The 26,636-nt window shown below is 42.3% G+C and overlaps 1 protein-coding gene across 2 annotated transcripts; it reads left to right on the forward strand.

Moving 5' to 3' along the window:
• The first annotated feature begins 6 nt into the window (after positions 1 to 6).
• Positions 7 to 24,921, forward strand: ZMYND12 (zinc finger MYND-type containing 12). 2 transcript variants are annotated; one of them, XM_008151286.3, is made up of 8 exons: positions 7 to 243; positions 9,249 to 9,390; positions 10,618 to 10,789; positions 12,540 to 12,709; positions 17,139 to 17,261; positions 19,500 to 19,611; positions 23,758 to 23,903; positions 24,572 to 24,921. In XM_008151286.3, exons 1-8 carry the CDS (start codon positions 134 to 136, stop codon positions 24,695 to 24,697), a joined length of 1,101 nt encoding a protein of 366 aa, XP_008149508.1. In that variant the 5' UTR covers positions 7 to 133; the 3' UTR covers positions 24,698 to 24,921. The 2 variants fall into 2 exon arrangements, with proteins under 2 accessions (XP_008149508.1, XP_054576694.1); XM_054720719.1 differs by having other exon boundaries at positions 10,621 to 10,789.
• The last annotated feature ends 1,715 nt before the right edge of the window (positions 24,922 to 26,636 follow it).

A 26,636-nucleotide genomic window follows, 5' to 3' on the forward strand; every position in this document is an offset into this window, starting at 1 on the left:
TTAGACAAGCCACGCCCTCCCCTTGTCCTTGAACTGCTGGGAACGAGGGTGCCCCGTGGTGATCACGTGACACCGGCGTCCAGCGTAGTATCGCCAGGCAACGGTCCCGGACACGGACACCGCTGGCTGCAACATGAACATGATCTACCAACTGGCGGTGCCCAAGGGGCGCCGGATGTGCTGTGAAGTGTGCGAAGCGCCCGCCGAGCGGGTGTGCCCGGCCTGCACGGTCACTTATTACTGGTAGGCCCTGAAATGTGGCTCCTAGGCGACCGACTCCCCCTCTCCCCATCACCCCTCTGGCTTGGGGGGGGGGGGGCGAGGCGGTTTCCAGACAGGTCTCTAGGACTTGGTGCCTCGTTTTCATCCTCTTCTACTCAGTCATTCACCAGCAGATGTTTGGTTGCGCGCCTACTGTGCGCTCTGCACTGTTCTGCGTGCTGAAGTCCCTGAGGGAACCCGGCAGACCATTGCCCCTCAAAGGGCTAATAACATTTTCACGGCGACCTACCGATATGCAAACAAACAGAAGACAAGATGGTTTCGGAGAGTGATAAATGTCATCAAGTCAAAGGAAATGCGATGGGAGGTTGGGCAGATTGCCTCTCTGAGGGCAGACTGTTGACCTGAAAGAGAAGTAGGAGGAGCCTGCCATGGAAATGGCTGGGGGAAAAGTGGTACAGTAAGGCCCAGAGGGAGGAAAGAATTGGCTGTGTTTGAGGAATAGAAAGAAGGCTATTTGGCCCTAGCTGGGGAAGCTCTGTTGGTTGAGCGTCCTCCCATGCACCTAGAGGTCACCAATGCGATTCCCTGGCAGAACACATGCCCAAGTGGCTGCCTCGATCCTGTGGGGGGCGTGCAGGAGGCAGCCCATGGATGTTTCTCTCACATCCATGTCTCTGTCTCTGTCTCTCTGTCTCTCTCTCTCTCTCTCTCTCTCTCCCTCTTTAAAATCATTAGAAACATTTTTAAAAAGAAAAAGAAAGGAAGAAAGCAGGCTATTTGGTGCACAGCCAACATGGTAAAGGTTTGGGGTGGGTAGTACTGGATGAGATCAGTTTTCAGTTATTCAGTGTAACATCCTTTGACCTTTGCTTTAGAGTAGACCCTATTTGGGCCTGAGATAGAACACCCAGGGTGCTGACTTCCAGAAACCGAGGTCAGAGCAGACGGACTGTTTAAAAAAGAAAGTCATTATGATACAAGTGTTGTCACTCAAGATGTGCTCTTCCCTGGGACTTCTGAGGATGGAGGCAGTGATTGGGGCAGTATCTGGAAAGGTTCTCTGAAGAAGTAACATTTGAGCTGAGTCTTGAAATTTTAGTAGGAAATTGCTAGGTGAATGAACAGGGAAGCCGGAAGCATAGGACGCTGACATCCAGGACTGCCCGGGTGAAGGGTGAAAGAACAGAGTTTATTGAGAGCTGGGTAACGGAAGTAGTAGTGGAGGGAGCAGTCACTGATTTTTAAATGGCAGTCCATGACCCTTTAGCCGATTATGAATAAGTCCCAACCAGCATTTTAAGAAAATAATAGAATAAAAATTATTAGATTGATCCTGCTTGAACTATCTCTTGCAACTTTTAGTGTTCTTATGTGGATACGTGTGTTTGTACTGATACAATGTATTTCATGCTATGGGCTTAGTAAAACAAATGTTTGAAGATCATTGTGATAGGAGTTTAAACGGAGAAGATCAAGGTTAGGGTCAAACAGTGACATGACCTCAAAGAGTTTGGAATTTACCCTCTGGAAGGTCATGGATGATTTTGGCATGCTCTCATTTGTGTTAAGATGACAGGTCGCAATGTGGAAGATAGCTTGGAAGGTAGACACTGGAGGCTGCATAGCTGATTGAGAAGTTGTTGCAGTGGTCCCAGTATGGAGTGAACATACCTCTCTCAGACTGAATTAGGGGTCCATCCTCCATGCTCTCACAGCATTCAATATGTCCCGTATCTTAACATTTATGATACGATTTGAAATCAGTTGTTCACTGCTTTATATTCCTCACTAGGCTGTGTGTCCCAGGAGGGCAAGGATGGCATTTGTTTTTTCATCGCTGTTACTTTATTGCATTTAGAATACAATTCAGAATTCATGACAGAAACTACAAAGTCCTGTTACCGCTCTCCCTTAATTTCCTACCACACTCACCTCCTCTTTTCCTTGTTGCAGCTACAGAGACTTTCTTTCAGTTCAAATTTGACAAGTCCTTTCCTTTCTCAGTTACTTTGCTCTCTGCTGGGAACCTCCACTTCATCCATGAATCTTTCTAGTTCCCTTTCCTCCTTCAGTTCTCAGAAATTTTATTTCTTCAGAGAGGTTTTCCAGAAACCCCAATCTAAATACTCTCTCACTTCTCTCACTTTTTTTTCACTTTACCTGTACTTTTCTTTTTCTGTTTGCTTATTTAATATCTATGTCTTTTACTAGACCTAGGGCCTGCACATACCAGGCACTCAGTGATCATTTGTTGAATAAATGAATTTCTGAATGAATAATAAACCTGTTAACTGGGTTAAAGAACACAGAGCAGGTGGTAGGTGGCAGATTGGATTGGGACACAGTTTGAGGGACCTTCAGGCCACCTGGAAGAGATGGCTAAGAAACAATTTTAAGTATAGGCCTGGCACCCCTTAGTCTAATATGAGCATCCACCTCTTCCCCATCCCCCTTTCATCCCTCTAGCCAGAAGCAATTACTTCTCAACTCATTTTGAACTTACTCTGTATGACACTTCACAGACAACTTTTCCCTTCATTTTATTTGTTGGCAAGCATATTGTCTCAATTTTATTATGCTCCATCAATACAGGATATTATGTAGAATGTATAGAAGGACTGTCATATGTATGCTGCCTTTGGATCTGTTTCAGGCCCATCTTGTGTATGCCCCACAGTCTTCAGCAAAGTGCCTTGAAATAGTTGAAACTAAATAGTTGATGAATGCATGAATGACTAAATGATCATGTCCTATGCCCTTATCCTCCATTATTTTCTTTCTCTTTTTTCACTGGTTGTAATTCTCCTTAAAGTCTTTTCTCCCCCTCCCCCTTTTTTCTCCAGATTTCTATATGATTGTATCCTGGAGATTTTAAATTTTTTCTGTAAAATAAAACTGAGGTGCCCTAGCCAGTTTGGCTCAGTGGATAGAGCGTTGACCTGCGGACTGAAGGGTACCGGGGTTCGCTTCCAGTCAAGTGCACATGCCGGGGTTGTAGGCTCGATCCCCAGTAGGGGCCGTGTAGGAGGCAGCCAATCAATGATTCTCTCTCATCATTGATGTTTCTATTTCTCTTTTCCTCTCTGAAATCAATAAAAATATATTTTAAAAAATAAAATAAAACTGAGGTAATTGTTCTATATCTCAAAAAATGGGGGCTTTACTACCTCCTTCCTTTCAGAGTTTTCATGGTTGAATGTAAAGCCAGAGTTTTCATGGTTGAATGTAAAGCATCTAGCACTGTGCCTGGGACCAAGTTGGCACTCAATATTTACTTATTTATTTTCTTCATCCCAAATATAAGAGCTGGAAGGACAGTCAGCTTGAAAGTTTGTGGGTTTTTTTTCCTGAGTATAAATGTAATTCATGCTCACTGCAGAAAACTTGAAAATAAAGAAAAACAAATTATAATCTTACAACCCAGAAATTAATAACCTGATATTTTAGTTAATTTTCTTATATTCCTGCAAATCCATTTATTTTATATACTATGTATAATCTTGTGCATATCTTTCTATATTGTTCCAAGGGAATAGAACACTTTTTCAAAAAGGCAATTTTATTAAAGTATACACTGAAACATTATGGACAGGTAAAAGAGGCTTCACTACTATAGATTACCAAATTATATTGTAGAGATAAGAGTAATTTTCAATAATTTTTCCTTCTGTTTAACATATGGAGCACAAAATCAAATGCCTTCATTGGCCAGGAAGAGAAAACAAACAGTGATATTCAATAGTAGGAAGCAATAGGATCTGTGGTTAACTGGAGAATGAATGCTCTGCCTAAAGACATTCAAATTCAGTTTAAAAACATGTTAATGGCCAAACAAAACCTGTCTAGCTCACCAGCTCTTTGACTGTGAACCCTGTGAAAATATATATATTTTTAGTCAATTCCTTTTTTATGCATGGCCCTGCATTGGAGGCGGTAGATAGATAGATAAGGAGAGAGCTCACAAATATTTAAATGAAGGTCACTTTATTTAGAAAGGCAAGATATATCAAATACTCTCAGTGGAACAAAAGTTCAGGTAGCTAAGTAAGTTAATATTTTCATTGTTCACACAATCACTCAACAAGCCCCTATTTAATAAATACCCTGTGAACTCAACTCTGTATCCTGACTGTTAAGTGCTTTTATTGATCTATTTACAATAATTGTCTACCAAAAAAACTCTTTAAAATGCTTTATGTCATTTTGAGGATAACAGTCCCAGTTTATAAAGAAACTACTTTATTGCATTTCTGTTGTCTCAGGAGGAAGGAAGAAGAGAGAGTGCTATGTATTTTTGTCTGTGACTGCCTTTGTGCTATAATAGCAAAGTTGAGTAGTTGCCACAGAGACCATATACTTTTAAAAAAAATTCTTTATTGTTTACAGTATTACATATGTCTCCCTTTTCCCCCATTGACCTCTCCCCGGCTGTTCCCACCCCCCAGCACATGCCCTCACCCTCCTACTGTCTGTGTCCATGAGTTATGCTTACTTGTATATGCATGCATACAAGTCCTTTGGTTGATCTTGTCTCTGGATCTATTTCTGTTCATCAGTTTATGTTGTTCATTATATTCCACAAATGAGTGAGATCATGTGGTATTTATCTTTCTCTGACTGGCTTATTTCACTTAGCATAATGCTCTCCAGGTCCATCCATGCTGTTGCAAATGATAAGAGTCTCTTCTTTTTTACAGCAGCGTAGTATTTCATTGGGTAGATGTACCACAGTTTTTTAATCCACTCACCTGCTGATGGGCACTTAGGGTGTTTCCAAATCTTAGCTATTGTAAAATGTGCTGCTGTGAACATAGGGGTGAGACCATATAATTTTTAAAGCCTAGAGTATTTACTCTCTGGCCTTTTATAGAAAACTTTGCTGATCCCTGCCCTAAATGTGAGAATGTTAACTGTTTGGTTCCATTTATACAAATAGGTAACAATAATCTAAAATAGTTACCTATTTAGGTAAAAATGTGTCATAGGCAATAGAAATGCATTGTATGCACCTAATAACAGTCTTAAAATATCTGAAACAGTTATATGTCAACTGTAATTCACTTTTTTTCTTAAAAAGGTAAATGTGAAAAAAATACATGAAGGAATAACTGTCAGAATTAAATGGAGAAATAAACAATTCAGTGATAATACTTAGACACTTCAGTATCCCACTTTCAATAATGAATAGAACAACTAGACCAAAGATCAGCAAAGAAACATAAAACTTGAACAATGGTATAAACTAACTAGACCTAACAGACATCTATAGACTACCATCCAACAACAACAGAATGCACATTCTTCTCAAGTACATATAGAACATTATCCAGGATAGGCCATATGTTACAGCATAAAAACAAGTCTTAAATTTATAAGGATTGAAATAATACGAGGTATATTCTTCAACTGTTACAGTCATATCTAGCTAGCTAATATTAATAATAGGAAAGGAGCAAAGGGGAGGCCAGACATTATAAACACAGTTGTCTGGGCAGCTTCACCAGGAAGCTGCAATTTTACACTCCCCAGGGAACTACTGGTCCATTCCCTGTAAATCACTGGGGAAGGAGTCCAACAAAGGGAGAAATCCTTGCATGTGCAGTGAAGTCAGGGTGACATAAGGAAGGTGCTTGTCTGTCAGTCTAACCTGGGACCAAAGATCATTGGCTAGGAGGGTGGATCCAATGCAAGCCTGTGACAATTTGGGAATACATAATCCCTAGACAAAGGAATTCTTTCTCTTGTTCCTCTTGCTTCACCCTGCTTCCTTGCACTCACCCATGCTCCCTCCATAGCCATGTGGCCCTAGAAGCGGGCCTAAGCCATCAGTCAAACATCCCCTGAGGGATCCCGGCCTGCAAGAGGGCACAGGCTGGGCTGAAGGACAACCCTCCCCGCCCCCCAGCGATGAATTTTCGTGCACTGGGCCTCTAGTATATATATAATGAAATAAAAGGCATCCAGCTTGGAAAAAGAGTAAAAGTACCTCTATTAACAGATGACACGATCTTATAGTGAAAATCCTAAAGAACCCACACAAAAAACACACCCACCTATTAGAGTTAATAAATGAAAACAACAAGGTTACAGGATCGCTATGCAAAAATCAGTTGTATTTCTATATGCTAGCCAAGAACAATCTGAAAGTGAGATAAGAAAACCACTCAATTTACAAGAGCATCAAAAAAAAAGGGGGGGGGGATGAATTTAACCAAAATAGTGTAAGATTTATACACTGAAAACAAGAAAATATTGTTGGAAGAAATCAAAGAAGACCTAAGTAAATGGAAAGGTATTCATAGATTGGAAGACTTAATATTAAGATAGCAACATTTCCCAAATTGATCTGCAGATTCAATGCAATTCTTATCAAAATTCCAAGTGCCATTTTGCCAAAATGGACATACTAGTCCTAAAATTCATATGAAAACACAAGGACCCAGAATAGCCAAAACAGTCTTGAGAAAGAACAAGTGGAAGACTCACACTTCTCAATTTCAAAATTTACTACAAAGCTATAATAATGAAGAAAGTATGATACTGGCATAAGGATAGACATGCAGATCAGTGGAACAGAATTAAAAGTCTGGAAATAAGCACATACATTTATGATTAATTGATTTTCAAAAAGGTTACCAAGACCATTCAATTGGGAAAAGAATTGTTTCCTCTGTGTGGTGCTGGCAAAACTGGGTATCTATATGCAAAAGAAGAATTTGGACCCCTACCTTACGTCACATACAAGAAATACCTAAATGTAAGGGCTAAAAATATAAAACTTTTAGAAGGAAATATATCTTGTAAATCTGTGTGATCTTGGATTAGGCAATGGTTCTCAGGTATGACACGAACAGCACAAGAAACCAAAGAAAGATAGGTTGAACACTATCAACATTAAAAACTTTTATGCATCAGAAAACACTAAGAAAAAAGGGAAAAGAGCCTACAGAATGAGAAAAAATATTTGCAAATCTGATAAGGAGCTAGTATCCACAATACATAAAGAACACTTGAAACTCAACAATAAGAAGACAAAAGACCCTGTTAAAAAGTGGGCAAAGGATTTGAATAAACATTTCTCCAAGGAAGATATACAAATGGTTAGTAAGCACCTGAAAAGATGCTCAACATTATTAGTCATTGGGGAACTACAATATAAAACCACAATGAGATACCACACACTAGGATGGTTATAATAAAAAACACAGAAAATAACAAGTGTTGGTTAGGAAGTAAAGAAAATAGAACCCTCATACATTGCTGGTTGGATTATAAAATGGTACATGCTTGGCCAGCGTGGTTCAATGGTTGAGCGTTGACCTATGAACCAGGAGGTCACGGTTGGATTCCCAATCAGGGCACATGCCCGGGTTGTGGGCTCGATCCCCAGCCAGGGGCATGCAAGAGGTGGCTGATCAATGATTCTCTTTCATCACTGATGTTACTACCTCTCTTTCCCTTTCTTTTCCTCTCTCTGAAATCAATAAAAAAATTAAATTAAAACAAAATAAAATGGTACAGCTTCTGTGGAAAACAGTTTGGCAGCTCTCAAAAATTTAAACATATAGTTACCATATGATCCAGCAATTCCATTCTTAGTTATATACCCAAGAGAACTGAAAATATTTATTCAGACAAAAGCTTAAGCACTAATGTTCATAGAAGCATTATTCATAATAGCCAAATGTTCACCAACTAATGAATGTATAAACAAAAAGTGATACATCTATACAATGGAATATTCAGTCATAAGAAGGAATAACATTGATGCATGATACAGCATGGCTGAATCTTGAAAGCATACTAAATGAAAGAAGGTAGACACAAAAGGTTATATATTGTCTGTTCCCATTTTTATGCAATGTCCAGAATAGACAAATACATAGAGAAAGTAGATTAGGGTTCTAGGCATTACATGAGTGGAAGGAAGGATGAGAGCTACTGTTAGAGTGAATGGAGTTTTTTTTCTGGGTGATGAAAATGTCCTGGAGTTAGATAGGGTGATGGTTATATATTTTTAAAAAACAACACCGAATTATACACTTTAAAATTGTAAATTTTGTGATATGTGAATTGTATATCTGTTTAAAAATGTAAAAACAAAACAAAACACCATGATTGGAGGAAGGGTCAGATTTGGGTAATAAATTTGGGAGTCATTCATAGAAGCAATTATTTAAGGAGCGGGAGTGGATATGCTTGTAGAATTTTTCTGCAGTGATGCAAATGTCCTATATCTGTGCTGTCTAATCGAGTGTTTAAAAATAATAAATATGTATGTAAAACAGTCAGAACAGCTGTATACCAAACTGTCACAGTGCTTCCCTTAGAGAGTTAAGAAACAGCTGGCTTTGGAGTACAGGCTTAGAGCAACTACTTAATCTCTTGACACCTATGCTTCTTTACCTTTAAAACAGTAATAACAGATTTTGTTCTGTTTTCAAAAGTTAATTAGTTACGTGCAAGACCTCCTGCTGCACCACTGGCTTTGGGAGGCATTCAGTGTGTTCTAAGTGAAAGCACTCCCAGGAGCACAGAAGACAATGCAGGGGGTGCTCTCCAGAGTCCTGCAACATGAGGGCGCCATGATAGGAAAGCATCTCTTAGAACCTCACCAAATGTAAATTCCTTTCTCTTCCCCAGGAAAAAGACCCTCACATCCCTCGGCTTCAAAGTTCAGATATTTTGAAAATGACCTTAAAATAATGCAGAAGTAAAGCTGTCTTTGTTGTTATTAATTAATCATGAAAACAGAATAGCCACAGCAGCACCACGTGGCTTTTGAACGTGACCCTGTGCCTACAGAGAGGCCACCCTTCTCCACCCTTCCCCAACCCAACATAGTTTTTCCACCATCAAATAATCACATGACAGAAAAGAGATTTGTCTCAAAATGGCTTGAGCTCCCTGCCTGGTCTGTTGGGCTGGCTTTTCTAGTTTCTAGGGCTAGGCCTGAAGTGGAGCAATGGAATTTTAGGTCAGCCCTAAAATAAATACAACGAAGTCCATGTTTTTATTGTCAGTGATGTGGTTCATCAGAAAACGGACTGGAACAGCATCCACGAGAAGATCTGTCAGCTGCTGATTCCGCTGCGCACCACCATGCCCTTCTACAATTCAGAGGAGGAGCGGCAGCATGGCCTCCAGCAGCTGCAGCAGAGACAGGTAGGCCTGCGGGACAGGTTCAGGTTAACTCGTGGGTGCAGCGAAACTGCGCAGGAGAAAGGGCGCACTGGGTTGAGATCACGAACCTGTAATCTTTGTGAGGGCAGAGACTTGGTTTTGTGTTTTTCTGTCATCAGTGCCATTCAGTCAGTTCTCCACATACTTGCTGAGTATCTGCTGTGGTCTCCTTGGGCCGCCATAACAAAGTACCATAGATTGAGCGGCTTAAACCACAGAAATGTATTCTCTCACAGTTCTGGAAGCGATAGGACCAAGATCAATGACAGGTGTTGGCAGGTTTGGTTTCTTCTGAGGCCTCTCTCTTTGGTTTACAGATGGTTGCCTTGCCATGTCCTCCCATGGTCTTTCCTCTGTGCACACACAACTTTGGTATCTCTTCTTGTGTCCAAATTTCTTCTTATAAGGACACCATTAGATTGGATTAGGGGCCATCCTAAAGGCCTCACCTTAACTTAATCCCCTATTTAAAGGCCCTATCTCCAAGTGCAGTCACATTCTGAGGTACTAGGGGTTAGGGCTTCAACATATGAATTCTGGGGAACAAAATTCAGCCATAATACCCATATATGTCAAGTATTCTGATAAGAGCCGAGGCACGTAGTAGGAGGTCAACAATGATGTTTGAATATATAAAGGAGTAAATAAATAGAGATTAGGAAAACTATTATGGCATTGATAGCATCTCATTTTTTTTCTTTAAAAAATAGCACTTTTTAAGTCATAAATATCAAAACACCAGATTCATCAATTTTAGTGTTGTCACACTTTGAGAGTGGCCTTAGAACAATGGCCTTAGAGTAAACTTGTTTCTGATATTAGTTAAGCAGGATAACTCCAGAAGGAAAATTCTCTTAATTCAAATAGAAAGGCAGACAGTTTCAGATAGTCCTGAGGCATGATAGTTTTGTTAAACTAAAATTTTAATATAAATAGAAGAATAATATTCATTTAATAATTTTCTCTTGAGCACTCATTTATGCCAAGTATGGAACTAAGATGAAAATACACTTGTTCCTGGACCTTAAGGAACTCACAGTGCAGAGTTTGTCTTTTTGTGTCACTTATTCTAGGACTTGTGGCCAGCTTAATACAGGCAGGCTTACTATGTGCCCTCAACCAGCTCATTAGGTATTGGCTTTATATCCAGGTATACCTATATCCTCGATTGTCTTTTACCTGTAGACTGACTACTTTTTTCTTCCACAGAAGCACTTGATTGAATTCTGCTACACTGTAGCCCAGAAATATATCTTTGAAGGAAGGTATGAAGATGCTGTCCCAGCAGCTTTGCATTCTCTTCGCTTCCGCATGAATGTGTACGGCCTGAGTTCAGTAGAGCTTGTGCCTGCCTACCTGCTGTTGGCAGAGGCCAGCATTGGTAAGTGGAAATGACTTACCTGCTGGAGTCCTTACGAAGTGCTATATTGGGTCATATCAGTAGCCAAAGAATCTAGCCTTGGTATCTTTTGTGCAAGAGCAGGGCTGCTGAAAAGTTTGGCACAAGATGGGGAAAGAGATGTCTTGAACTTTCGACTATAACTGACAAATCCTCTCTAGCTGACCTAAGCAAAAGGAGGAAATGTATTAGGACGCTGGTGTGTCCTAAGGGAATTGAAGCACCATGAGGTACTAGAATCAAAATGTTGTAATAAAGTAAGGCTGGTGCTCTCAGCTTCTATTTCTGGGGCCTTGTCTCTTGCCTCTGCTTCTCCATATCTGCAGACCAGATTTTTCTACCTTATGCTTACTGCAGGAGACAGCCCAAAATGTCAGGTATAGCTGGATGTACATGTCCTCCAGGTTCAAGGTGGGTAATAGAAACTAATTAGCATCTGATTTCAAATTTTAAATTCCTAAAGCGAGAATTGTGTTGACTCAGCTTGAGGGTGGTATCTATCTACCTTTGAGTCAGGGTCATGTAGTTCAAACAGGAATACAGGAACCTGCTCCTATAGATGAGAGGGAGTTTTGAGAGTGGGGAGCATACCCTTGGCAGACATCCCTTGTGGTTGTTACAACAAGAGGAGCATTAGCATTTTTGAGGGGAATTAACATTTTTTAGTATCTACAGTATATGATTTTGAAATAATTTCTCAATCTTTCCTTGATGCCTGTAATTTTAATTTTTTAAATATTAAAAGCCAATTATTTTATAAGATGTCCCTCAATTTGGGTTTCTCTGAAGTTTCCTCCTGACTAAATGCAGACGATGTATCTTTGGCAGGAATATCATAGAAGTGATGCTGTGTTCTTCTCATCCCATCCTATAAATTGGCACATGTTTTCAATTTATTCCATTACTGATGATGATCATTTAAGTTACTTCACTCTTTCAAAGTATACTTCAGCAGTTTTTTCTTAAAATATATTTTTATTGATTTTCGAGAGGAAGGGAGAGGGAGAGAGAGATAGAAACATCAATGACGAGGGAGAATCACTCATCGGCTGCTTTCTGCAAGCCCCCTACTGGGGATCGAGCCCACAACCCCGGCATGTGCCCTTGACAGGAATCAAACCCGGGACCCTTCAGTCCACAGGCTGATGCTCTATCCACTGAGCCAAACCGGCTAAGGTTAATTCAGCAGTTTTAATTATTCAGAAGATTGTGCAACCATCACTACATTTAATTCCAAAACATTTTAGTTAACCCAAAAGGAACCCCACACCCATATTAGCAGTCATACCCCATTTTCCCGTACACACATTTCCTGGCCACCACTAATCTACCTTCTGGCTCCATGGATTGGCCTTTTCTGGACATTTCATATAAATGGAATCATACAATATGTGGCCTTTTATGTCTGGCTTCTTTTACTTAGCATATGTTTCCCAGGGTCATCCATGTTATAGCATATCAGTACTTGATTTCTTTCCATGGCTGAATACTATCCCATTCATGGATACGGATAGACCACATTTTGCATATCTACTCATCACTTGGACATTTAAATTGTATCTATTTTTTTTGGCTATTATGATTAGGCTGCTGTAAATTTTCGTGTATAAGTATTTGTATGTCAATAAATGTCTGAGTTAATGAATAAATGTGTGAATGCATGATGACATATTTCATCATGTATTTTCTGGCCAGGATATGAATTATAACCTTCTTTCAATCTTTTGGACAGGTCTAGACCAGATCATCCAGGCTGAGGAATATCTATCCCAAGCCCAGTGGACAGTCCTCAAATCAACTGATTGTTCTTATGCCACGCACTCTTTACTGCATCGGAACCTGGGACTTCTCTTTATGGCTAAGGAAAACTACGATGAAGCCCGTTACCATCTGGCCAATGATGTAAACAATCTAAATTGTAACACCTGTTTAGTTTGTGTGTGTTTTTTTAACTGAGCATTTCTCTATAACTTTTTTGTCTAAAACTGACTGGTGGGGTATTAACAAGAACACAATTTTTAAAAGATTTTTTAAAAATTATTGACTTTTTAGTGAGAGAGGAAGGGGAAGGAAGAGAAACATTGATGTGAGAATAAGACATTCATTGGCTGCCTCCTATATGCCCACTACTGGGGATGTAGCCCACAACCCCTGCATGTGCCCTGACCAGGAATCAAATTAGTAACCCTTAGATGCACAGTGCGACGCTCCAACCAACTGAGCCACTCCGGCCCAGCAAGAACATAATTTTAACAACCCGAGTTCAAGCCTTCCTGTCTGTGTAGTCTTGCCCAGATCACATCATTTCCCTAAGCCTCAGTTGCTCTGAGGATAATAAAGGGAGGCAGACAAGAGTACTGACTAAGAGAAGGGTTTTACTTCTAGTCCCAGCTCTGTAAGCTGACCAGCCACATAGTCTTAGACAAATTATTTAACCTCTTTCATCACCTTTAAGAGAGAAATCATGAAATGGTCTCTACCTCATTACAGAGATAAATAATAGGACAATGCATGTGCAGCAGTTTTGCTATTATTTTTATAAATAACATCAATATCTCTACTTCAGATATGGTTATTACATTTCAATGAGCTGGTGGTATGTGAATGTGCTTTATAAACTATAAAACTGTTCAAATGTTAAATAGGATAATAAGGGTGATGATTGAGCAGTTCTTCCAACATTTCTGAGGTTTCTATTAGGATTTCAGTATTGGACAATATTACCAGAGAGAATAGTTTCTGAGTCTGAATTCTGGATGAGATTAGGGTCAGACTGCAGTTTTCATGCAGGTTGGTTCTCTCTTCAGCCTCTCCACTGGGCAACCCTCCCTCTGGTTAGCTGCCACTAGCCACTGCACAATGTCCATAGAGCCAATGGAAACATCTTGTGGTAATTAGTCTCCATATCCCCTCACCCCAAATCCATTTGCTGCCCTAGTCTGCCCTGGGAGGCTTACCTCTATGGACTACACAACCTGGACTCCATTGCTCTGGCTTTGGTTTGGAGAGTGAGAGACATGGCGGGTGATTGAAGGTTGGGAGGAGAGAGAGGTTGGGGTATTCACTTTCTCTGCTGCCTTTCTTCCCCACCCCAGTTCTGGCAGGAACATTGTTCCTTCTGACTCCTGTCAGGTAGCCTTCTTCCATGGCTCTAGCTCTTACTGGGCCCTCGTAACCCTGCTTTCTCCCCTTGCTTTTTCAGGAGTCGGGATGGTAATAATTTCTTGCTGTTGATAATCCCCAGTGCCTCCCTAGTTCTTGTTGGTTCCTTAAACTTTCCACATCTCTGTAAATGATTATTTTCATTAAAGTGTCTTCAGGAAATATTTTGAGGATGCCATAACTTTCCACCTATTAGCCTGACTAATGCACTTCTTCATCTGTGTTTCTCTGCACAAATAGACTCTATCTACACCCTCTGACAAATTAAGCAGATGTTCATTCTGCCTTGAGGTGGGCCATACTGTTAAGAATGAGATCAAACTCAGAGTCCTCAGCCTTGCTTAAAAAAAAAAAAGAAAAAAAAGTTTTATTGATACATATAAAATTCACCCACTTTAAGTGAATAATTAAATGATTTTTAGTAAGCTTACAGAGTTGTGCAGCCATTAGCACAATCCAGTTGTAGAACATTTTTATCATCCCAAAGAGAGCCCTAATATCCATTTTCAGTCATTTCTCATTCCCACCCCTGTCATGGGACGGGAACTGACCTGGAGCAGGTCTGCCTCAGGCCAGCCTGTAGTGTGTGGGTTCTTGATTTGGCGTGGGAAAGATTTCACAACACAACTCCAGGTGGTTTTGAGAGTACATTTATTCAAGCTGGGGACAGTGAAACAAAGGAAGGACTTAGGATAGAAGAAGCAACAGGCGAGAGCCTAGGTGGGTAGCTTTGGCTCTCTAGAAATGTTAGGGGAAAGAAATTAGTCAAGGGGGGGCCTGCTGTCCGCTCCCTGGAGAGTCAGAGAAAAGGGGGCCTTGGGGACAGGTTCAGGATGTTAACCCAGGAAGCGCTGCTGCTGCCCATTGCTTCCCTGGTTGCAAGTGTGGTGGGGACCCTTAGAGTTATGGGGAAAGTAAAAAGTTCATACCTGAGAAGGGGCATCTGTGTGCTCCAGAGAGAGCACACACTGGGTCTTCGTCTTGAGCGTTTTCATCTTTCTTCCGGGGTGAGAATCTATTTCAGTAGAATATTCATCAGCTTTCCAGATTTATTTTGTTGTTGTTGTTAATCCTCTCCTGAGGATATTTTTTCCATTGATTTTTAGAGGGAGTGAATGGGAGGAAGGAAGGGAGAGGGAGAGGGAGGGAGGCAGGAAGGGAGAAAAGGAGGGAGAGAGAAAGAGAGAGAGATGTGAGAGAGACACATCAATTGGTTGCCTCCCACACACGCCCCGACTGGAGCCAGGGATCAAATCTGCACCCAGGTTCGTACCCTTGACCGGGAATCGAACCTGTGACCCTTCAATGTGCACCCAATGCTCTAACCACTGAGTACACTGGCCAGGCACCAGATGCATTTTTAATATGCTGATGTATCAAAATGAGGTTATAGGGGAGTTTGGGATTATTCTTTGGTCTGCTTTACTGTTTGACTTTTATCTTGGGTTGGTCTGCCTCTAATCGGGTTTTTGTTATCTGTTCCCCTGACTTCACCTGTCCTTGGTTTTAGCTGGCATGAATGGCGTTAACTGGGTCTCTGTCCTCTGTCTCCTGATCAGGGTGATTTAAACTATGTATTCTCTGGTTAGGGAAGAGAGGTATAAACCATTTGCTCTCAAATGTCCTTGGTTGGGGAAGATAGTAGGTCTTGGGATTCACTAGCTGGCTTAAGTTGTTGAAATTGTTTGGCCTTGTTTAATTTTCTTGTTTAATCCCATCCCACTTGCCCAGGAATTTTCCTAGCTTCTTACTATCCCACCTCACCCCTGCCCCAGGCAACCACTTTCTGTTTCTCTAGGTTTGCCTTTTCTGGATATTTGATATAAACAGAATGATATGTGGTATTTTTGCATCTGACTTCTTTCACTTAGCATAATTATTTTGAGATCCATCCATGGTGTATGTATAAATACTTTATTCCTTTTATTGCTGAGTAGTAGTCCATCATCTGAATATACCATAGATTGTTTAGCCATTCCTTGGTTGAGGGACATATGGATTGTTCTCACTTTTGGCTATTATGAATAATGTTGCTAAGAATGTATTTTTTTTCCAGGTGATTTTTTTTTTAAATATATATTTCTTTATTGATTTCAGAGAGGAAGGGAGAGGGAGAGAGAGATAGAAACATCAATGATGAGAGAGAATCATTGACCAGCTGCCTCCTGCACATCCCCTACTGGAGATTGAGCCCACAACCCAGGCATGTGCCCTTGGCTGGAATCGAACCCAGGACCCCTCAGTCCGTAGGCTGATGCTCTATCCACTGAGCCAAACCAGCTAGGGCCCAGGTGATTTTTAGAGGATGTTTATTAAAGCTGGGGACAGTGAAACAAGGAAGGGCCCAGGATAGAAGAAGCAACAGGAAAGGGACTAGGTGGGGAAATGAGCCTGGGCTGGGCTGCTTTGGCTCACCAAGAAGTCAGAGAAAAGGCTGCCTTGGGGACAGGAGAGGGAGTTAGCCCAGGACAAGCTGCCACTTCCCATTGCTCCCTGGTTACAAGCCTCATGGGGTCCCTTAGGGCAGCCAACGGTGGTCCGCGCACCACTGGTGGTTTGTGAGGTCCAAAAGGTTGGTGACTGCTGCCTGAGAGCATGCCTGTGGGAGAAGAGGAAAGGGAAGGGAGAGGTGTGGATGTGCTCTTGGGAGGGAGAGCATTCTCTCTCCACTAAGAATATTTTTATACAAATCTTTGTATGGACACATGTTTTCATGTTCTTGGGCATATACCTAAGAATGGAATTGCTGGGTCATGTAGTAACTACGTGTTTAACTTTTTGAGAACTGCCAAACTGTTTTCCACAGAGGCTGCATCATTCCATATTCATACCAGCAGTGTTTGAGGGCTTTATTTCCGCCACATCCTTGACAATACTTGTTGTATTCTGCCTTTTTCATTAGAGCCATTCTAGGGTGTGAGAAGTGGTATCTCATGGTTTTATTTTGCATTTTCTTAATGACTAAAAATATTGAGCATCATTTCTTATGGCTTATTAACTAAAAATGATGCTCAATATTTTTAGTCAATGGGAAGTGGCAGCTTGTCCTCATTTTTAGTTGGGCTGTTGTAAACATTCTTTGTATATTCTGGATATGAGTCTTTTTTTTTTTATCAGATATATGATTTGCAAAGAGAACACAGCACTCACCTTCTTACTTCTGCTATAGATTTATTTTGCCAGTTGTGCATTTGGAACAGAGGACATCAGGACCTCAGGAGGCTACTTTCACCTGGCTAATATCTTCTTTGACCTTATGAAGTTGGACCTGGCAGACACACTGTACACCAAGGTGAGCTAGGGAATATGGGAGCTGAGCCTTGACACTTAGGCCTTGTACCTTACAACTGGTGTCAGATCATTCATGAGAAATTTGAAGCACAGAAATAAAGGGATTTGCCCAAGTTTACATAGCCTGATATATGATATACTAGAGGCCCGGTGCACAAAATTCGTGCACAGAGGGGGGTGTCCCTCAGCCCAGCCTGCACCCTCTCCAATCTGGGACACCTGGAGGGATGTCCGACTGCCCGTTTAGGCCCGATCCCACCGGGCAGTCGGACATCCCTCTCACAATCCAGGACTGCTGGCTCCCAACTGCTCGCCTGCCTGCCTTCCTGATTGCTCCTAAATCACTTCTGCCTGCCAGCCTGATCACCCCCTAGCCACTCCAATGCCAGCCTGATTGATATCTAACTGCTCCCCTGCCAGCCTGTTTGCCCACAACTTCCCTCCTCTGCCAGCCTGGTCACCCCTAACTGCCATCCCCTGCAGGGTTGATTGCCTCCAACTGCCCTCCCTTGCAGGCCTGGTGCCTCCCAAATGCCTTCCCCTGCTGGCCATCTTGTGGTGGCCATCTTGTTTCCACATGGGGGCATGATCTTTGACCACATGGGGGCAGCCATATTGTGTGTTGGAGTGATGATGGTCAATCTGCATATTACCATTTTATTAGATAGGAGGATAGAGGCCTGGTGCATGGGTGGGGGCCAACTGGTTTGCCCTGAAGGGTGTCCTGGATCAGGGTGGGGTTCCTTTGGGGCATGGAGCAGCCTGGGTGAGGGGCCTGTGGTGGTTTTCAGGCCAGCCATACCCCTGGTGACCCAAGCTGAGGCCCTGGTATCTGGAATTTATTTACCTTCTACAATTGAAACTTGGTAGCCTGGAGTGGAGCCAAGCCTCCTGCTGGATTGGAGGCTGTCGCTTGGGTTTGTTTACCTTCTATAATTGAAAGTTTGTATCCTTGAGTGGAGGCCTGGGCCCGCCAGAGTGTGTGGAAAGCTTGGCTTCTTCTGTTGCTGGGGAAACCCAATGGTAGCCATCTTGCCTGGGGTTAATTTGCATACTCGTCCTGATTGGCTGGTGTGTGTGGTTTTGTGTAGTGGAGTGATGGTTAATTTGCATATTGCCCTTTTATTAGAGAGGATTCCAATTTTTTCTTCTTATTTCTCCACTACCAAAATAGTCCTTAGAATCCATAGGACGATTAACAAATAATAAGTGATGGGTCAATAAGAACCAAACCCCTCCAAATAGATTGCCATATACTCTGGCATACCCACAGGAGCAAGGTAATGTGGGCATATTGAGGTTTGTGATAGAGAAGGAAATGAGATTTTAATATATATTTTTACTGATTTCAGAGAGGAAGGGAGAAGGAGAGATAGACCATCAAGGATGAGAGAGAATCATTGATCAGCTGCCTCCTGCACACCCCTTATTGGGGACTGAGCCCACAACTCAGCATATAACTTTGACCGTAATCAAACCCAGGACCCTTCAGTCTGCAGGCAGACACTCCATCCACTAAGCTGAACTGGCTAGGGCAGAAATGAGATTTTAAAGGGAAAATTATGACTAAAAAGTCATATGAAGGGATCAAAAAATATGAGTGCACTTTGAAGTTTCCATTTTTGCATGTGAAAGATTTTAAACTGCTTTTAGTATTTAAAATGTCAGTTATGTTCACAGAGTAACACCTCACTTAGCAAGCAACCATTTCTATGTGTGATATAGGCTCTCATGCTGTGACTATTTATTCATATTTTAGGCCCACTTATGAGGAAGAGGCACTGTGGTGTAGCTGAAAAGAAATGAGCTTCAGAGTCAGACAGACTTGAATTTAATTCTTGGCTGTGCCACTTACCAGCTTTTACCAAAAGTCAAGTACAATCTTAACATCTCTTAGCCTGTTTCTTTCTCTGTAAAATGGGAATAATAAGACTATGACCTCAGCGGTGTTGTGAGGATGTAAAGGTTTAGTTATATGTGTTCAACAAATGGTAGTCATTGTTATTAGGCCCACCAGGGCTGTCCCCAGATCAGCCAGGTGCCCTTTGAGCCCAACACTTGTCACACTCACTTTGGCCAGGCCTGTTTGGCTCCTAAGCCTCCTCTTCCCCTCCTCCCCGCAACCAGGCACAATGAGAGAGGGAGTCTGCAGATGGTTAGAGGTGCTGCCCTCCCAGCTGGCTGGTCCAATGACTTAAGACCTGGCCTGCTTGTCTGATTGTATCTTCTTTCCCAACAGGTCTGTGAGATCTGGGATAAATATTTGAACAATCACTATCTAGTTCTCTCAGAGGCTCGCGTCCAACAAATAGATTTACTGGGCAAACGATTTGAGACTGACACTGGCTTGGGTAAGTGGCAGTTCTCCCTACGAAGCAGAGCAGTGACTTCCTCTCAATCATGGGCCTTGTCCCGAAAATAGGGAGAGCTGCTGTGCCTGTCATGGAGCACATGCCATCTCCCCCATATTGATTATGGGAAAACTGAGACAGGGGAGCAAAGGGATTTTATCAGAATTCAGATTTCTAGCACCATACACAGCCTTTCAGGGCACACACTTGGAGGAGAGCCCACTGTGATTTCTGCAGAGCATCCATTTCTTATGTGTTATCCCTCCAAGGAACATAAGCCAAAGCTCAACACAGAAATGGCATTACTCAATTGTCCTGGTGCCTTATCCTCTTGCTTTACTGGACAGTGGCAGTGCTGAGTCTGATTCATCTCACCATCCCCAGGCTCGGCAAAAGGCTGCGTGTTGAGTAGCCCTGGACAATATCACCCTCTGAGATAATAAAGAGACAGAGGATCTAGCTTGTGCTAAAAAGTGTAGTTGGTGAGACAGAGCCTATGTGAAATACCAAAATAAAATTTCTATGAGTATAAATTGTATTATAAGCCGAGCCCCAGAACAAAGAGGTGAGGATGGTGTTGAAGGGGGAAGACTTCTTACAGGAGAGGTTTTGAGTTAAGGATTAAAAAATTAGTAGCTTTATTGAGCTTTCTCTTATGATAAAAGTGGTTTATGTTAAAGCAGAAAACTTGGAAATCATAGATAGCCAAAGATAGCCAACCTTAATATTATGGTATATATCCTTTCTGTCTGTTTCTCTAAGCTTAATACAGTATGTCCTCACTTAATGTCTTTCATAGGTTTTTGGAAATGGACTATAGGCTAATTGATATAAATAAGAGTTAGGTTCCTTCGGCATATTTCTGGTCACGAAAACATCATCAAACTCCGAAATAAAGACCCAAAACACTTCTGATATTAAACTCTGAAATAAATGTGAGCTATCCATACATTTAAGAAATATTAAGTAAAAACTAGCAAGATAATTCTTTTCCAACCTGCTTATTCCAGTTCAAGGTTGCAGGTGACTGGAGCCCATCCTGGCAATTCAGGGCACAAGGCAGAGCCAACCCTGGCCAGGTTGCCACTCCCTCAAAGGGTGTACTCACACACACACCTACATTCACTCAGACTGGGACAATTTAGGCACACCAGTCACCTATGGGTACATCTTTTGGCTGTGGGAGAGAAACTGAGGACCAGGAGAAAACCCACATAGAAGTGGGAGGGCATGCCAACTCCACACAGAGAGTGGCTCTGACTAGGAATCAATTTTTCTCTCTCATCAATGTTATAATGAAGTGATGTCTAACAAAACAGTGTTATTTGGGACTTGCTATACTTAAAAAAGTGCTTTTAAGTATCTGGCCCATAATAACTCATAATCTGTATATATAAAAGGCGAAGTGACTGACTGACCGGCCAGTATATATGACGCACACAGGCAATTTAAAAATAAATGTTGACTCTTGCAGGTGCAATACATATAAAGCTCTCAGAATGGATATTATTGAAATCCCCCGTGAAATGATTTATAACAGATCTATTATTGAAGCTACCTTTGGAAATAGCATATCTGTAGATAATATTATAAATATATCTAAACATGTGATTGTCCTAAAAATGAGCACTTTCATAAATTAAATGAAGAAATTTTGGATATACTCAATGGAGATTTTCACACCTATTTGAGTGATGATTCCATCGATTCAACAGATAATGCCTAAAAGGAAAATTTCCCCATCAAATTTCTTAATAGTATTACTCCTTCAGGAAGCCATATCATAAATTAAAATTGAAAGTAGGTGCAATCATCATGCTACTGAGAAATCTTAATAGTAAATGAGGTCTTTGTAATGGTACTGGATTTATTATGAAACTAGAGGCCCGGTGCACGAAATTCATGCACGGAGGGGGTTGTCCCTCAGCCCAGCCTGTACCCTCTCCAATATGGGACCCCTCAAGGGATCGGGCCTAAACGGGCAGTCGGACATCCCTCTCACAATCCAGGACTGCTGGCTCCCAACTGCTTGCCTGCCTGCCTTCCTGATTGCCCCTAACCGCTTCTGCCTGCCAGCCTGATCACCCACTAACCACTCTGCTGCCAGCCTGTTTGCCCCCAACTTCCCTCCTCTGCCAGCCTGGTTACCCCTAACTGCCCTCTCCTGCAGGGTTCATCACCTCCAACTGCCCTCCCTTGCAGGCCTGGTCCTTCTCAACTGCCCTCCCTTGCAGGCCGGGTGCCTCCCAACTGCCCTCTCCTGCTGGCCATCTTGTGTCCACATGGGGGCAGGATCTTTGACCACATGGGGGCAGCTATATTGTGTGTTGCAGTGATGATCAATCTGCATAGTACTCTTTTATTAGATAGGATAGAGGCCTGGTACAGGGGTGGGGGCCAGCTGGTTTGCCCTGAAGGGTGTCCCTGATCAGGGTGGGGTTCCCTTGGGGCATGGGGCGGCCTGAGCGAGGGGCCTGTGGTGGTTTGCAGGTGGGCCACGCCCTCAGGCAACGAAAGCGGAGGCCCTGGTATCTGGAATTTATTTTCCTTCTACAATTGAAACTTTGTAGCCTGGAGCAGAGCCAAGCCTGGGGCTCCCTCCGAGGCCCGCAGCCATTTGTGTTGGGGTTATAATTGAAACTTTGTAGCCTTAAGCGGGTGGGCTCGGTCAGGGTGTGCGGAAAGCTTTGCTTCCCCTGTTGCCAGCAGCAACCCTGGCCTGCTCTCTCAAGCTCCATTCTGCCGCCATTTGTTTGAATTTGTTTACCTTCTATAATTGAAACTTTGTAGCTTGAGTGGAGGCTTAGGCCTGCAATGGCTGGCAGAAAGCTTGGCTTCCTCTGTTACCAAGGAAACCTTGCTCTCTGTGGCTGTAGCCATCTTGGTTTGGGTTAATTTGCATACTCGCTCTGATTGGATGGTGGGCGTGGCTTGTGGGCGTGGCTTGTGGGTGTGTCAGAGATATGGTCAATTTGCATATTTGTCTATTATTAGATAGGAAGATTGTGACCTAACATAATCGAAGCTGAAGTATTATCAGGATCTGGGGAAGGAGAGGTTGTTCTGATTCTAAGAATTGATTTGTCCCTGTCTGACACTGGCCTCCCATTTAAATTAATTCGAAGACAATTTCCCGTGATGCCAGCATTTGCAATGACTATTAATAAATCACAAGGACAAACTCTAGACAGAGTAGGAATATTCCTACCTGAACCCGTTTTCGGGCATGGTCAGTTATATGTTGCTTTCTCTCAAGTTCAAAGAGTGTGTGACATTAAAGTTAAAGTTGTAAATACTTTATCACAAGGGAAATTAGTCAAGCACTCTGAAAGTGTTTTTACTCTTTATGTGGTATACAGGGAGATAATAGAATAAGTTTAATCAATTTATCAGTCATTGTTTTTATCAGTGTTGTTTATATCATGTTTTTGTTGTTTTTATATCATGTCTTTGTTGTTATATCATGTTGTCATTGTTTATTAATCAATTTACATATTATTTTTGTATACATTTTACTAATTTTCTTTAATCTCTGACACTTTATTATAGAGAAAGAGCAAATAGCAATATTAAAATATTTCTTGTAATTAATTTCCTTTCAGTGTGCACAAATCTGTGCACCGGGCCACTAGTAAGTCAATAAATGATGACTAGAGGAGAACCAAAAACTGCTGGGGGAAATTGTAAACAGCCTCCCCAGGGAGAGCAGAAAGGCTATTGCTTAAGCATCTTTGGAGTTGGGGAAGGAGAATTAAGATGCTGCACCTGCAAGAAGCCCCTCTCCCCTCTCTTGCTAGAGAGTGGAAGCTGAGTTGGGCCACTGGGACAAATCCCCTGTGTTTGGGAGCCTAAGAGATCCACTTCAGGACTCTGAAAGAGAGGAATCTTAGCAACGTTGGGACTGAGCATTTTTTTAGGTTTCTCTCATAATGACATGCTAGGCAAGGCCGGGAGCTGCCTGGAACTGCTCTGTATGTGGCGGCTGCCCTCCAGGTGGAGAACTTGCTGTGCTTTGCACTGCCTCCACCAGCATCCCTCTGAGGAGGCTTCTGGAGGCCAGGTGCCCACACAGCTCAGTGCTTACCAATGAGGGTGGACTCAGCTGCCTCCGGGACCTGTTTCTTCTTTCCCTCCTTTCCACTGCAGATGAAGCCCAGGAAGCAGAAGCCATTCGGATCCTGACTTCGATCTTAAACATTCGAGAGTCTACATCTAGCAGAGCTCCCCAAAAAATTGTCTTTGTTCTGAGAATCCTGGTCATGCTTTACTACCTGATGATGAATTCTTCAAAGGCAAGTTTCCCTAGAAAGTCAGCATGTCTGAAATTGAGATAGAAATTCCTCTAGTCTAGTTGAATCCAGCTGTGTTCTGCCCAATTGCATTAGCGTTTGCCCTAAGAGGAAGTCCCTACTCCAGAAAAGTTCAGAGGCTCATGCCAGGTTTTATTTGTTGAGTCCAGCCTGCCTAATGGAAACTGAATTGTCTTCTTTCCTCAAGGGGGCCTTCCCAGAGTTGCATAGGTAAACTGAGGCAGGGGCAGTACTAGAAAGCCTGCAGGCCTGAGGCCTCTGGGGAGTTCTTGCAGGGATGGGGTAATAGCTTTAACTATACTCAGTGAGTTCCTCCAGGTTGGCAGTTTACTATGGCCCTGTCATCTCTCTGCCTCCAGTGTTGGTTCAAGGGCCTAATTAAGATCCTACAAAGATCTCACTTTGCTATGAAAGTGTACTTAGTTTGTCAAACCAGGTGACTTTTTCTGGTGTCCCCTTCCCCACCCAGCACACATGTGGCTAGCTCTAAGGACCCAGTAGGTGTTCACAAGTTTCCAACAAGAGCTCAGTGGCTGGTGTGAGAAGCTGATGGATCCTTTCCCATGTTTCTGGGATTGAGCACAGATGGGGCTTCCCAATGTAATGCTTCCCTGTGACAGCTTCCTTTCGTCACTGCAATTCTATTCCAGGCACAAGAATATGCCATGAGAGCCTTCAACATAGCTCAAGAAAAACAGCTCGGTGCCCATGAACAAAACCTCATTGAACAATTACTAAGTATCATCTCAACTGAAGAAACTTATCCCATTCCTTAGTGACCCATGGGTTCCACGTCAGGGCCTATTGAAGTGACTACTGAGCCTCTAATATATTCCAGCCTTGTACAACTGCTTTGAGGTACTATGAATTGCTGAAGTTCCCACCCTCTTGCCCTGTGACTTCACATATAGTGTGTTTTTATTCTTTCTTGCACAGCATATGTAAGGGAATATAGAGCTTTGGGTGTAGAAATCAGTAAAACTTGTTTATCATGACCTTTGCACTTGGTTTATCATGACTTTGTACAACTTTGAATAATGTGCTTCAGCTCACTAATATGGTATTTGTAATTAAACTGCAAACAGTTTTTCATATTTCCCAGAAGTCTCCAAGTGATGCATGTTCCATAGATCTCTGCCAGAAAAAAAAAGGGGGTGGGGGGAGGAAATAAGCTATATTGGAGCAAAGTTTCCTTATTCTACTGGAATTAAGTTAGCATTAATTTGAGGTAGTTTGTGATTAAAATGTCCACTATAATTCCTAGAGTAATCACTAAGAAAATTACTCTTAAAATAGTTTAAAAACAACAAAGGGCCAAAATTGGTTTGGCTCAGTGGATAGAGCGTCGGCCTGCGGACTGAAAGGTCCCAGGTTCGATTCCGGTCAAGGGCTTGTACCTTGGTTGCGGGCACATCCCTAGTAGGGGGTGTGCAAGAGGCAGCTGATCGATGTTTCTCTCTCATCGATGTTTCTGACTCTCTGTCCCGCTCTCTTCCTCTCTGTAAAAAAATCAATAAAATATTTAAAAAAAAATAAAGATTGTTAAAAAAAAAATAAAAACAACAAAGGAATTAAAATATACTAGGAAAAAATCCACTTAATGCAAAAAAAGGCAGTGAAGGAGAATGAGAGGAATAAAAAGGACATGAGGTATATAGAAAGCAAATAGCAAAATGCAAACATAAATCATAGGTCTTTGCCAGAGAAGGCCCCAGGTCCTTGCCAGGAGCCCTTACACAGATTGGCTGAGATACCATTCCAGGTTGGAGTCTTTGTCTTCCTAGACAGCGATGTAAGCAGAAGTGAGCCATTTATACAGTCTAGGGGGAGAAGTCCTCTGAAAGGCCCCCAGGGATGTAGACAGAGTGCAGGCCTTGGACTCAGATGTGCATAGGTTAAAATCTCAGCTCTTTTACTTACTATCTTGGTGACCTTGATCTCCCCCATAACCTTATTCATTATTGTTGTAAATTGGCCTAAATGTGGCCATGGCAGTATCAGCTTGTTCCCTGGATGACCGTGATCACTTAACATATCTTTTTTTTGGTAATATATATGTATATTTTAGTGATTCTAGGGAGAGAGGAAGTGAGAGTGATTGAGAGATAGAAGTATTGATGAGAGAGAAACATTGATCAGTTACCTCTTGCACACCCCTACTGGGGATCGAGCCTGTAACCAGGCATGTGCCCTGACCAGGAATCAAACCAGAGACCTTTTGGTTCATGGGTCGATGCTCAACCACTGAGCCACACCTGCTGGCAGCATATCTTTTTCTTTCTTTTAGCTCCAGGTTTGTCAAATAGCCTGTCCATTAGCACGCTTAGCTTCCTAGGTAGATTTGCACCCAGCGAGAAGATATGCAAGTCAAGGACCTGTCCGAGAGTTTTTTGGTCCTCACTGTAAATTAATTCACTCAGATACATAATAAAAATAGGCCAGATTGCCCTGGCAGGTTTGGCTCAGTGGATGGAGCTTTGGCCTGCTGACTGAAGGGTCCTGGGTTTGATTCCAGTCAAGGGCACATGCCTGGGTTGCACACTAAATCCCCAGTAGGGGGTGTGCAGGAGGCAGCATATCAAAGATTCTCTTTCATCATTGACTAGATGCTCGATGCACAGCATTCATGCACTGGTGGGGGCTGTGGCCTGTGGGGATCAGCCTGCCGTGGGAGCGCAGCTCATCCCAGTCAGCCAAGTGGCTGTGGAGACGCCC

This window comes from Eptesicus fuscus, chromosome 9 (assembly GCF_027574615.1).
Source record: "Eptesicus fuscus isolate TK198812 chromosome 9, DD_ASM_mEF_20220401, whole genome shotgun sequence".
NCBI lineage: Eukaryota > Metazoa > Chordata > Mammalia > Chiroptera > Vespertilionidae > Eptesicus > Eptesicus fuscus.